The 14,861-nt window shown below is 40.9% G+C and overlaps 1 protein-coding gene across 1 annotated transcript in view; it reads right to left on the reverse strand.

Moving 5' to 3' along the window:
• Window positions 1–4,890, reverse strand: part of LOC134194350 (uncharacterized) — a 5,416-nt gene extending 526 nt beyond the window's left edge. Inside the window, exon 1 of the mRNA XM_062663277.1 lies at window positions 2,133–4,890. Coding sequence (XP_062519261.1) covers window positions 2,133–4,811 — 2,679 coding nt within the window. The 5' untranslated portion in view covers window positions 4,812–4,890. The remainder of the gene's footprint in view (window positions 1–2,132) is intronic.
• Window positions 4,891–14,861: the final 9,971 nt, after the last annotated feature.

Raw genomic sequence — 14,861 nt, forward strand, 5'->3', positions numbered from 1 at the left:
CAGTTGGAGAAAGTCAAACGCTCGATAATTGAACACAGACGCGACTTTGACATGTATATGGGTATTATTTACAAGATGTCGGTCAAGCAGCAACTGTCTCTTCCTAGCAGAGAAGACACTGTCTTCTGGCTTGCCATATATACGAATGACTGGTGATGAATGCATTGTGGCAGACGACAGACCTCCAGACGACGGACGCATTGTGGACATAGTAAAACCTAACGGTACGTACACATCGTCTCTAAGATTTTATATAGGTAAAAACAAACAGATTAAAAAGTTCAGTCATCGACTGTTTCGTTTGGGGGTAAGGATATGGGGTCTGGCTAAGAACGAAAGGTTTTCGATTTTTGTAAAATGTTAATAAATAAAAATTGACTGCCTCTTTATCCTGTTGTAGTAAGATAATATTTGACAAAGAAGACAGTAATACTCGTTGACAGTCGCTGCACGGAACGTGAATATATTCAATACAATTGTACATGCATTTGCACAAAGTATGGGGTAATTAATCTACATGCATGCCTTTTGTAGATTCATCATAGGGTTTTGGAATGACAGACCTCAAGTGACACTCACATCCTCCCACCTAGTCACTCCCCCAACGACTTTTTACACCTTCCTCGCCTTGCTGTAATTATTCCAATCTATTTTAGTAGTCTGTCTGTCTGTCTGTCTGTTCGTCCGTACGAGCGTTTCTCAAAGACGGCGAGTCCGATCTCGGCCGAATTTGGCTCGCGCACGCCGAATTCATTAATCTCGAAAGTGAGACCGTGATCGCCTTCCTGACTTCTCCCATGACGACGCCATTTCCCGCCAATCGCACACGCTTCGCTCGCGCGCGAATATCTCCGGTACGGCGCATCGTATCTCCACCGAATTTAGACTGCCCGTTCCCGACGTCGAACGGTACGCGCTGAGCGTGTCGTTTATTGCGGGCGACGCTGGCAAACAAAAGATATTTTTGCTGATATCCGGGTCTTGAAATAATACGCCCACAGTCGTTTGCCAGTCTACGACCGTCGAACAGCTGCCGTGTTTGATGCACCTGTTACCCGAAACGCCACCAGCGTCTTCGATAAGGCGATGTTCAGCGGGACTGTCGAAATGACGAGAGTCGGCATTCGGTATATACGGGGAACGTATTATCCGGGTAAGTATTGCACGTGACTTACACGTTACGGGATTCTCCTCGAAATTATAGATGCCAGGTTCGATACACCTATTCTCTGCAATGGGACTGTCGAAATGTCTTCAACGGGATCAATAACCTAATCAACGGGATTTTTTGAAACTGGACACGTGTCGAATAGGTAGATGCCAAGTTCGATACACCTGTTTCTCGCAACGGCAGCAACGTCCAAGTCGAAATGGTTTCAACCAATCGCTAATCCAATCAACGGGATTTTAGAAACGGCAATTGAACGGGATATAACTATGAATGAGAATTTCTGTTTGGCTGCTACTAAACGGTAAAAGCACTTACACCACGGCTAATTAGTGACAGTAAACGGTTCTCTATACAAACTGTACGTGACCTGACTTCCCCCTCCCCCTTCTGCCTGTCCAACCATCAAACGCATTTTTAGATACTTTCTGCTATAATCTCTACCTATAAAGGCGACCTGTCTGTCTGTCTGTCTGTCTGTCTGTCTGTCAAAGGTATTTTATTCAATAGAACAAAGTACGTACAGATGGAGGCTAAATCCTCTACAACACAATGTCCTCATCAGTCCAATTAACTACACACGTGCTTGCTCCTTTACTAAAAAAAAAGTAAAGGCCAAATGGCCTTGGAAAAACACAAATTAACTAGCATCATCTAAAAGTCTCTCCACTTTCCTGTAGATGACTCGAGCATTGGCTTTTTGTAGCTGAATGGACATGCGCTCCCTCCAATGTGTCTTGAATGAGGAGGCATTTGTTGTTCCATAGGCATCCGTTGATCTACTTGACAAATGCTGTAGGTACATTTCTGCTTGTTGTCCTCATCGACCAAAATGTTCCAAGACTAGTGGGACTGCTGTCACTGTTTCCTTACCAAGAAGTCGTTCTCTGCTATATTTTTCCGTTTTCTTCTGCTCTCTCCTGGATGCTGCAGCACCTTCCGTAGATGCTGATGCTGAAATTACTTCACTGCTCCAGGGATGTGCTAGCGAAATGTCTAAATCTGTGTTGGACCCTGATCCAACATCGAAAACTGTTATGTCAGGGCGGTTGTCAGATGTAATGTATCGATGACGTGGCTCTCTGTGATGGTGCATTTGTAAGCTGCGCAGACAGTCTGACCATACATTGGCAATACACTCATGGGTCCAGACTGGACCACCGCCCCACTTACATGTTAGGAGATGGTATCCACAACTGTCCAGAAAAGAACCACAGTCACACTGACGAATACAGCCATCGAAGGGCATGGCTAACCCCAATCTCAAGCAAGCCGCCAAACGAAAATCGCGGGAAACTAGTGCGAGCTTATTTGAGGTGGGCATAGCATTCAGCCAGGCTCCAGCGCCCTTGCCTTGAATCGATCTTAGCCTAGCAGCATCTCGCTGGGAGGGGGCCTTCTCGATCATTGCTGACGTCTTTTCTTTAGCGTGTTGCCGTGTCAGCCTCTGTTGTAGTTTAGTTGGAACTTGAATCATTTCAGTAATATCTGTCCCATCACTGCCAGCCTGCATCAGCGAAAATGCTATCGATTCCTCGACACCATTTGAGTTGACTAGAAGATCCAGTGCGGATTTGAGGTCTGGATAACGAATAGGCAGATGAACCAGAGTGTGAACCCAGGACGAAAGAAAAGCAAATCGAGAAGTGCTGAGGCATGGTGACATGCTGAAACCACCAAACCTGACCGGCAGTGTAGCTTGCATCCAGGAAGAGTCAGTGAGGTGACTATATCCCAATACGTGAGTGAAGGTCTCACGAGAAATCTTATCATGGACCTCGGCAGCTGCCTGAAGTCTGTCAGGGCAAACTAAACGTGCTAAATGGTTCATGCGAGGAACATGGCAGAATCGTAAAAGAAGCATTGCACTCTGTACCTCTCCCAACTTCATCAACTGCTCACACAACAGCCTTCCACTCTCAGCATATTGGCTAGAGGCTGCAGACACATACTCTCTCTTGCCTATTGGAGCCCCAAGAACTATAGTCCCATCGCTAACTACAGGTATGGCATCTAGATCAGATCTGCCTGACATCAGAGGTCCAGATGGGGAATAGATCTCACACTTGCTGGAAGAAATTTGAAGACCAATATTAGAGAATGCTGGTCTTAGATAATCCAGGGACGACAGAACATCATCTTTCTCCCCCACCAAAAAGATGTCATCTAGGTAGGCAAGAACTCTGACAGTAGGAAATGAACCCTTTAAATCTGACAGAACTGAATGTATACCGGTTGAGAACAGAGCTGAACCCAAGGGGTCCCCTTGGTGGATTCCCTCTTCAGATGGAATGATGACAATACAATCGCCTTGCTGGTAGACCAGAGAGCTACTGTGGGAGTACATTTGACGAACGTGAGGATAAATTTCTGGGTGGAAATTAGAGACTTGTTCAAGGAGATGATGCCTGTGTAGTGAATTGAAAGCATTCTTGACATCCGTTTTGAGAACGATATAGTCCGGCCTGCCCTCCAGAAGAAGTTGAACATGATGATATAGCAGCTCTATTCCACAAGCTGTAGCCACTCCATGTTGATCAGGCTCAAAGAAGTTGGAAAAACAGCCCCTTTTCTGCCTGCAAATTGATTTTGCGGTAAGACGTCGAAGTGATTCACCTATGGCTATTGGTCTTACATCACCATTAGGTTTCGGTAGTGCAATAAGCCGAGCGGAAGACAAAAGTTCCGGTATTGAGCCAGGAAGGCATCCATTTGCAATGCCTGCACATGCAGCTTGCAGACATTCAGCTAGCTCCTCATTTTCTATCATGCATCTAAAATATTCGTATCGCCACCCAGACGGCCCAGTTCCCGAGCCCTTGGGTGAATCCCTGATGACACTAAGCAACACTGACATTGACAGTGAAAAAGATGTAGAGCTGGGGCAATCAGGCAGTGGATCACTATCATCCTCCTTAGATGGGTGTTTTGCCCTAAGTTTGGACACTGTATCAGCTGTAGACGGAGCCAAACCTTTGCTTGTTAATACCTTGGCTGCCCTGGAGAGTTCTCCACACTTCACAAGTCTGAGTGCAGCTCTTTGTGACTGAGATGCTGCCTCACGTCTAGATGCGCACGTATTGTTTTCATTAAACTGGATCAAACCTTCCCAATGGAAATCTAGGAATTGACTGTATAGCGATCTCACTTCCTTAATAACTGCTCGCCCTCCTCTTGACAATGGTCGCAACAACATCCTTGGAAGTAGAAATAGAAGTTTCCAGGCCGTCTCATCTGCCAGGTTTTGACGGATTCTGCGAAGAACTAATAAACAACATTCTTGAAACAGCGCCTTTGTTGCAGGTTTGATCGTTTGGACTGTTCTAGGTGGAGGTTGTTTCAAGATATCATCAACAGACATGTCCCGTATTAGTTGCCACGACGATAGCTCTCGGTCTTCCTTAGCCTTTTGTAAACCGCTAGATTCAAGATTGGCGTCGCTCACACCATCTACTGACACATTCCTTGTAGCAGGTGGTCTGGTTTCCTTCTCAGATGTAGCATTCTCTTGACGAGGTGAAGACGGTAGCGCTTGCGCAGAAATGGATGTCAACGACACATTTGAAATTGACGGCGGCCGTTGAGTAGCAGAATTGTCTTGACTTACTTTCCTACACTGCGTAGCATGTTGGCCCAGCTTCATAAACCAATGTTGACATTGATGACACCGCTGAAGCCTCCAACGAGAAACGAAAACTTCCGGTACGTCGTCTGGAGCATGTACTTCTCGTATATGGCATAAGACCCGCCGAAGCCTTCCCGAAAAGTCTGTCTGTCTGTCTGTCTGTCTGTCTGTCTGTCTGTCATTAATGCTATAATCTCTACCTATAAATAAAGGCGACCGGTCTCTCCTCCACTTCTGTGTTGTATTGGCTCTATGACAAACGTGTGTGTCAACTGCGGCGCTACGAAGGAGAAGCACCTGGCATGTGTTGTCCCCTCGGCGAAGCCGGCCATCTGATCTTGTTTATATATATATATATATATATATATATATATATATATATATATATATATATATATATATATATATATATATATATACGTGCGTCAGCACTTGTCATATGGATTTACGGTAAAACAGAAAGACAAATCGACAAAAAGACGATGCCAGATGAATGCAATTTTAACTTCGTAACAAATGAGCTAAAATTGAAACAAGGGATCCCTTTCGAGGGGTCGACTCAATTGTAATTTGTTGGTGAGAAGAGTCAAACGATTCTCGATTTTGCTTCCCTACGCGACTAAAGAGCAAAGAAGACTGATTCGTAACAAACGGAATGAAAAGGAAAAGCTAAAAGAAGAGAAAAGACTGTTTTTTGAGTTTCCGTGCATTACTTTGATAGAAATTATTGCTACGCAACCATTGTCACGTGATGAGTAAATGAGTGAGACGATTGAAGCGTGAACGAAGAATTGAAGACAACTATAGTATTTTGCGTTCAATTATCCGAACTCGGCGTTCAGTTACCCGATTCAGGCAAGCAATTATCCGAATTGGGCGTTCAGTTATCCGATTCGGGCATTCAATTATTCGATGTTCTGTCCTAATTAAAAGTACCAAATATAGAAATAATTATTTTAGTCGCACATTTCTTTCATGAAGTCTTTCTAGGATGCTCACTCACGTTTTAGCTGAACAATAAATGATTGATTCAAGAAAGGTGGGAAGGCGAAGTAGTGAAATTCGAGCTCTTGATTAGCTAAAACCCGCTACGACGCATGATAGACAGTTGCATGGTATCAAGCAGGACGCGCCATTTACAAAGTATGCGGATTACATCACGATTGACGGAGCAAAGGGTTGTTGTAGGCTTCATAGATATGTAGATTTAGTTCGCTCACAACAGCTTAGTTAGACCTCCGTGGAAACGTGGGACACCAAGATTAGTGCAAAGAAAATTATCCTACGACACACGCTAAAAATTCACGCTAAAGTCAAGATTAATTACTAATTATTGAGTCTACACAGCTGAGAAATGATGATATTTGAGCAGCTATGTAAGTTATTTATTTGCACAACAGCCGTAGGCAACAGACAATTGAACTCCTGAATGGAATAATTGAACGCAAAATACTTTATAAGAGCAACTGAGAGTCTTTTTCCTAAGTTCCCGCGTTTGTTTGACAGAAACTATTGCTACGTAACGCAACTATTGTTACGCGATTTGGTAAATACATAACACCATCGCTCGCCAAACTCAATGCTAACCGAGTATTTACTAGTAGTCTTTGAATGACTATATTCATTAATTAAACTTTCTATAATTTAAGCAAGGAAGGTGTTTTAACAGCTGAAGTTTACAAAGCTTTAGTGCAACACCTCAGTGCGAACACTCGCCCAACAGCCAATGAACGCAAACGTTCAGCGTTACAAAATACAATCTACAAATGCCTTAACGGAGGCGACTACGACGTTCAACGAGTTTACGACCCAGGATCAGTTGATCAAGAAACTAGACTAGTTTTGGCGGGTACAAATCTATTGGTTTTCGTGACGAAGTAGAAGAATTGATAAAAATGTACTTTAATCAAACCAAGGGAGCTAATGCCAAAAATTCACGAACTGATTGTAAAGCACTTTTCTGGGGTTAGAAAAAGGAATTCAAGCTTGCATGGACAGTCTAAGAAAATCACAGGAGTTACATCAGAAGTTTCTCAATAAAGCCCCACTAATTCTTGCCTTAGCAGGAAGAGTTCAACATTCCAAACAACTGGATCTAGTGGACTTGTCAGGCATGGCAATTGAGGTGGACGTAGAGTAGACGGTTTGACCTACAAATGCGTCCTCTGTGTTGTTAACGTTTTCAGCAGGTGAATTGACATTGTCACTGTCTCAAACTGTATAAAAATATTAATTAATTTAAAATGTTAAGTATGACAACATTAGACATCTTTTTCTTCAACATCTTGCGGGTAAATAATCATTTCTTGTTGACAATAAATTATTAGAGTTGTATTACATGATTGGACAAACGGCTACTATTCAAACAGACCAAGGAACAGATGTTAAAGGAGTTGTAGAGCTACTGTCTTCGTTGACAAACATCAAGATTATTCGCAGCAGACTGTATCATCCGCGGTCTCAAGGAAAAGTAAGTGGAAAAAACTTTAATCTACGTATCTCTTCTAACTGTATGGTGCATCTGTGCGCTGTGTATGAAATAGCCTAAAAAAGTAAACCTATCACTGAAAAATCGCATACGTTATGACATGATTACTAACAAAACTAAAGGTGTGAACTGGGTTGAAGAGCTCCTTGCGTACTAGAAGATATACAACACGTCTCCTCACTAGGCTCTGGGTCAGGAGCGTTCAAATTATGGATACTTACAAAAAGATCTAGTTATCATGTTACAGGAAGAAACGTCAGTCAATTTTAAGTTATTTTGAAACAGAAAGCAGTGCAGTTCTAGCGGCTTTTTTAAAAAAGGTGTACTTCAGACCTCGTGGAAAGTGAGCAGTCGCAAAGTGACATACAAAGCAGCGAAAGTCAGAAGAATTTAAGCATGTGCACGGTACTGACTCAAGCTTGAATACTGACACTTATGTGTTACAGAATTTGATGTCGTCAATGGAAATCAACACCTAATTAGAAGCCACTGTGTTGCTGCTTGGATGAAATTGTGTAAGCTGATTAGAGACGCTGCCCTGAAGTCGTAAACAAGGCTACTGCAAGAATTTTGTTTTCTATAGACGCATTCTATATGCATTCAAGTTGGGAAATAATTTGGCCATACGAAGGTCTGTTTGATGGTCTTGTTGTCCAGCATTTCTTCATGATCATGACTAGGGGCTTGGGACAACCTCGAGGAACTGCCGGTTTTATATTTTCAACAACGGCATCGGTAACTTGGTAATCGAAACTGTATTGATCGAAGGGAAGCTGTCTTGTCCAGATTTCCAACCAAACAAATTCCATGCTAAAATACAAATTTCTGATAATGTTCACGTTTAATTAAGTCAATCAATTTGTGTCATAATACCTGTAAACGTCTACTACGGTATCGTATGTCTCTCAAAGAATCAATTCTAGAGCTTGCCATCTCGCTTTTTCAACATCTGCATAAGATAAACCTTCTCGTTTGGAAAGTAGAAAAATAGTTTGTGGATCAGAGCGATTGTTGCGTCTAATATGTTGTGGCTCGTGTTTTCTGATGTTACCGTTAAGCGGTCCTCCCTAAACCGAAATCAGCCACTTTAGCAATCCAGTCTTTGCTTACCAGTAAATTATCGCTTTTCAGATCTCGATGCATTCGAGGCGGTTCGAACGAATGAAGAGAATAAATACTTCTTGTTGAATCCATGGCAAATGATAGTTTACGCTCATACTGATGATAGTCGATATAAATCGATAAATTGTAAAGAACATTCTTAGATATCCTCGCACCATATATTCCATGACAAGAAAAGGAACAACTCCAGATTGTGACTCTTCTGCATCAATGAAGAGAACGATATTCTTCTGTCTTACAGTTCTGATAAACAATATCTTCGTTTCAAAGTCTTCTATAGGTTTGGGAAGACCGACACTCATCATCTTCTTTACAGCTAGTGTTAAATTTCTGTAAGAAGCTTTGTAAACGCTACCAGGTGCATCAGATCCAAGTCGTTCTTCTGAGACAACTTATCTTCATCTGTTTGCCATACATCTGTTAACACGTCTACTGTTTTTCTTAAAGTACGTTCACTTAGTCCTTTTTTGTTGTATCACTAAAAAATAAGCTGTTACGCCATCGAAAATAACCGCAACGAATATGGTCATTGCTGCTCCTATGAAATAGTAGGTAGGATATTTGCATGTAGAACCAGTGAAACCAACGTCACATTTGCAGGCTGGACGCAAACTTCCCTCCGTGAAGTCCCGTCTAAACTTACCGTATTTGCAACGGTCAACATCGCACACTGCTCATTCTGAAACTTTGCGAGCTCCGACGTTAACAGTCCTTAGGCTGTCTGGACAGGGAAAACAGTTTGGATCAGAAAGTTTTGTCTCTCTCTTTCTTACAACAATTGCATGGTTTTCTGATGTGTTGACTAAAGTATAGCTCGCTGGACATCTGACTGCTAAGTATTTGATATTTACTTCGGCTGAGCCAAACAAGATGAGAAATCCTTCCCAGTAAACACTTTTTGATAAAACGCCTCCAAGCGACTTGGCTGAGTTTCGTTTAGTTGATATATTGCTATTAGATACCACGTTCTAAGATGTATAACAAACATCCACGTATGCACTAGTACGTCTTTACAACGACCCATTCCGGAGAGGTAACCAGTGTCGCAAGATACGCTCAAATATAGTTGACCCTGTGTCGAAGCAGCAAAATAGGCACAAGGCCAGACGTCTGAAAGATCAGGTCCTTCAATGACAGCTTTCACTTCTGACCATCGTTCTGTTTCAACACCAAATACCCAAAAATCATCTAAAAATTTTATGAAAGCCTTTATTCCACCAAATACATACATATTTAACCGAATCATGACCGCTGCATGTGTAGAGCGCGCGCTAGGAGTAAGAGATTGGTTGCTATTTCTGTCGACATTTTCGCCACTGCAGTTTTGGTTTAAGTGTTAATATGCATGTTTTATCAAATGCAGCTTTGGATGCGAAAGCAGGAATTCTTCCGCCAAATAGAACTGCGGTGGTTGCATTAGCCGTTGCAAGAGACATATGTTGACTATATGCAATCCAAGACATGGCTATCAGTAACTTTCACGTGTTGTCAGAAGTATTATAGATCCATGTTTCTAACATTTGTTGGTTAAAAGGGTAGCAAAGTGCAACAAAGCAGCAGATTTTCATAAACGTGCTAGCTTCGGAAAAGCTAAAATCTAAAACATTTTTCTCTAATTTTAGCCGCCACTGCGTGCTTCCTAGATCTAAATTGCATATCAGTCCATTCGAAAGTGTTTGGTCTGTAGGAAAGGTTTTATCACTGAATCCTACTACTACAGTTAAATAACTATCCTTCACATAGTAACTTGAAAATACTCTAGATGACATTGCAATGGAAGGATCTCGTTATATTTTCCAAACTCAAACTCCATTTCTGTAAATAAATTTTCAAACCCCTGGTTCTACCAACATAAGTGTTATTTATGAAAACAATAATTTCATTCCAATCTTCAACAACGGTAGTCAATACGTCTACGTACCAACGATCAAGAATGTCGCTTGGAAAGCATTCAATAATACATTTATTGCGTTTCAAGTCACATGCCAGTACTTTTCGATCGCGGATGTTGAAAACGAGGCAGGTACTGGTTTGATTAATTATTGGACAACCAAATGTCTTAATACTGCTCACGTCTTGAAATGGTTGCAATTTAGTAAAAATTGTTAATACCTTTGTCTATGCTTCGTTTTCGTACTTCAACAAGGCATTCGTAGCAGTAGATTAGAGCAATATAATACTTAAAATGAAGATAACAATTTGAAGTAATTGTTCAAATAATTAGGAATGGTAAATTTGAAGTTAATTTACTTGTAGCCTTTAGTAAAGTTTTGATTGACACACCTCACTTCGTGCGTTGTTAATTTTTCAGTTTGAGATAAATAGAACAAAATTATGCTGAATGATGGCGTTGGCAAGTAGTCTTTGTCGGTTGAACAGAAACTGCAATGATTTTGATAGCATCATAATCGCCGTCGTTTGTAAGAAGTAACCATTTTGGAATGTCATCGGCTACATTTCTTTGCTGCCAATTATGCGAAACGGTGTCAAATAGCTACACTTTCACCCCTTTTGTATCAAATGGGCCTAAAAAACTCTTGGAGCAAAGTTGAATCATTATTGGTTTTCTAGATAATGAAGGAAACTTGTCACTATCCACCTTTTGGCCAAAGTCAGTACGAACCGTATACAACCAACTTCCAAATATATCGGGATGGTTATATATAAACAAAAAGGATTCACGACCTCCCGAGATCAGTAAATGATGCTGCTCTCGATTTCTAATCTTGACGCTATAAGCGACCTTTCCACATCGCTTCACTGATTGTCCAACTATTGAAAAATTGCCATCCTCGTGCGTTGACATCAAAGTGAGCAAATTCAGTTTTATTTTTTGATGTTCATTTTCAGCAGATCGTGTCAGTTTTAAACTGCTTGTGCACTTTTCTTCATTTTCCTGTTAAAGCTTTGAACCTGCTTAACTGATAAAAAGAGACAGAAGATTGCAAAAGTTAACATCTTTTACACTTCAACGACACTTTTGTTGCTCTAGCCGTCGTCAGCATCACAAAAAGAACTTGAAGTCGATTCCAGTAATCGTCTTTATAAGCTTCTTGCTGGATGTCTCTTCTATGGTTCTTCTCCTTACAGTCCTCTAAGAATTTATCAGCACCTCAGGTGTGATCAGGGCGTTCTGATCAATTGGAAATATGAAAGAAATGAACTGTTTGGAGAAATCTTTGATTGTATAGGGAAGTGAAGTACATAGTTCACTACCAATCACTAGTGGGACATACCTGTTACGTAAACCTTAAATTTAGATAATTTCTTGTGTAGGAACGGTTTTGTCTAGTAGTACGTTTCAAATGCAATGAATTCTTTAATAGCTGTTGAAATGATGCAATTTATTGGATAATTAATTACTTAGTATATGCATTTATCGTGGCTTTAATTTATGTCTTATTAGAACGTTTAATAATTTCTAAACACGGTATATGAAACTGATGAATGAATCACAACAACGAATATGGCAGCATTTAAATGCATTGCTATATATATATATATATATATATATATATATGAAACTGAAAATAGCGTAAGTCTTGTTATTTCGCAATCTAAGGATGTAGAGACAGCTCCGTTTCTTACAGTAGACGCTAGTTAAAGGAGTACTTCACCAGTCCGCACATCTCTGACTACGCCATCGGCGCTAAACGTTTCTGGTCACACATCAAGTTGGGAATTTTGGCGCTATCTCAGAGCAAACTTGATAACGAAGCATTACGTTATGGTTAGAAAACAAAATTGTACGAGGCGGTTTTCCAAATAGCGTCGAATAAGTGTAGATTTCGTTTTACCTTTGATATTTGCTTAGGGGAAAGTAAAACGTGCTTTCGCATCACCGACACACCTTCAATGGATGGCGAAAAGCACACATACGGCGATAGTGCGGTTGTAGAATGAAGGCACTGTCTGTCACGTGATTACGTGCGGAGACGCACGTTTCCTTGTGTTTTTCGCATCACGCAACCTCTTTTTTACTGTAGTATAACCTCTATGTCGTCAGCGCAAACTAATGGTTACAACGCCAGACCAAGCGCTCTCCCATTAACTAAGAAATTTACAACTGCAGTTGACAAACAATTAAGAGAGAACACGATATGGTCATTTTGGAGTCCCAGTTGGCTGCAGTCAATAAACAGAAACTCGCTGACATATTTGTTACAATCTTTACCTTGAACATTGCGCAGGCATTAGACTTCCTTGTTATAAGTCAGCAAGCTAGCCTTGTATCAGACCTCTTCCCACGTTGTTGTGTCGTCTGCCGTTCCCATATAATATACTTTCCGGTTCCCGTATTAGTATCATACGAGAACCAAGCACAACAGTACGAGGATAGCGTTCTTTACGAAGCTACCAGCAAGCAGATATATCTCTGCGTCATCTATGGACCGTAAGTATCCACGTGTTACATGAGAAGTTACAACTTTCTATTTCTCCGCTTAGATATTTTGTGTCTGAAACATATAATATATGTTATATATTTACTTAACTCTATATTTATGATTTCTGAGATTTTTGTGATTCAAAACAACATAACTTGCTACAAAGATTCAAGTTAGACGAAAAAGTGCAAACTACGACATGATAATGAATAGTCGTAAACGATACAATGAGTTCTAGTATGTTAGTGCAAATCAACATAATGTGACTTCTACTACATTTTTGTTAGGTAGGGACTGTATTAAGATCACCTACATGGTCTCTAAAGTTTGAAGTTGCAAAATAACTTGGCCAAATGTTGGTCTGTTTGACGGTTCTGAAGACCAACATTTCTTCATGATCAGGGCTAACGCTGGTGGACAATCTCGAGGAATTTCTGGTCGTTCTTTGTCAATCACCGCATCTGTTACTTCATAGTCGAAACTGTATTCATGAAAGGGCAGCTGCCTTGTCCATAGCTCCCATAGCAAAATTCCAAAGCTGTAAATAAAATGATATTGTAAATGAAAGTGATTTTAAAAGATTGTTATGAAATTAGAAAACCTGTGGTAATTATATGAAATATGGAAAGAAACAATTTTTACATACATCTCCACGACTAAGTTGTCTATTTCATCAACCCAGTAGACAACAGTGTACAAAGAGCATTTAGACCAAACTAGATGATGTCCTTTCTAATGGGTAGTTGTTACTATTGATTTTGTGCTATTTGGCTTTGAATGTCTTCAAAATGTCTGGAATTTATATGTTTGGTTGTTTAATCAAACGAACGTTTACTTTCTTTATGACTATTTTTGAGGTAACTAAACTACGCCTTTGCCCCACCTTTGGGCAATCTACACATTGGGCCTGTGTGATTATTTATATTTCACTAATGTTTACACTACCTGTATACGTCCACTGCAGTATCATAGGCTCGTCGTAGAGTTAACTCTGGAGCTCGCCATCTCGCAGTTCCAACACCAGCGAAAGAAAGGTTACCTCGTTTTGAAAGGAAAGGAAGTAAAGTAGCATGACCTGAGGAAGTACTATTCTCACGTTCCATATGCTGTCTTTCCTTTCTGCTGAGATCATTGACAACAGCCCTACCCAATCCAAAATCAGCCACTTTAACAATCCAGTGTTTACTTACCAGAAGATTATCGCTTTTCAGGTCTCGATGTATTCGAGGCGGTTCCAAAGTGTGAAGAAAATTCATACCTCTTGCTGAATCCATGGCAAATGATAGCTTACGGTCATAGTCGACATCAATAGATAAATCGTAAAGTACGTCCTTTAGAGATCCTCGCTCCATATATTCCATGACAAGAAAAGGAACGTCTCCTGGTTGTGACTTTCCTGCACCAATGAAGAGAACGATATTCTTGTGTCTTACAGTTCTCATGAACACTATCTCCGTTTCGAAATCTTCTATAGACTTGGCAAGACCGATAGCCACCATCTTCTTTACAGCCACGGTGATATCTCTGTAAAAAGCTTTGTAAACGGATCCAGATGCTCCGGATCCAATCATCTCTTGGCACGCCACCTCATTCTCATCTATTTGCCATGCGTCAGTTAATGCGACTACTTCTCTTTGCAAAGCACGCTCATTCAACGTTTTCCTTTTTAGCATGAATAAGTAGGCGGTTACGCCCGCTGATACAACCACAGCAAATAGAATGAGTCCTGTCACTATTAAGTAGTAAGTAGGATATTGGCATGTAGAACCGGTGTAGCCGATGTAACACTTGCAGACAGGTCGTAGACTTCTTTCCTTAAAATCAGGTACACAGTTGCCGTATTTGCAAGGATTATCGTCGCAGACGGTGCATTCTGTGATGTTACGAGCTCCAACGTTAACTGTCGTTAGGCCGTTCGGACATGCAAAACAATCTGAATCAGATAATATCGCCTCTCTATAAAATCCCTTTTTGCAAAAAGTACAAGGTTTGTCAGATATGTTGGATGAAGTAAATCCAGCTGGACATCTGACTGCCAAATATCTGATGTTTACTGCGTACGAGTTATACATG

The sequence above is a fragment of the Corticium candelabrum genome, chromosome 18 (genome assembly GCF_963422355.1).
Source record: "Corticium candelabrum chromosome 18, ooCorCand1.1, whole genome shotgun sequence".
Lineage (NCBI taxonomy): Eukaryota > Metazoa > Porifera > Homoscleromorpha > Homosclerophorida > Plakinidae > Corticium > Corticium candelabrum.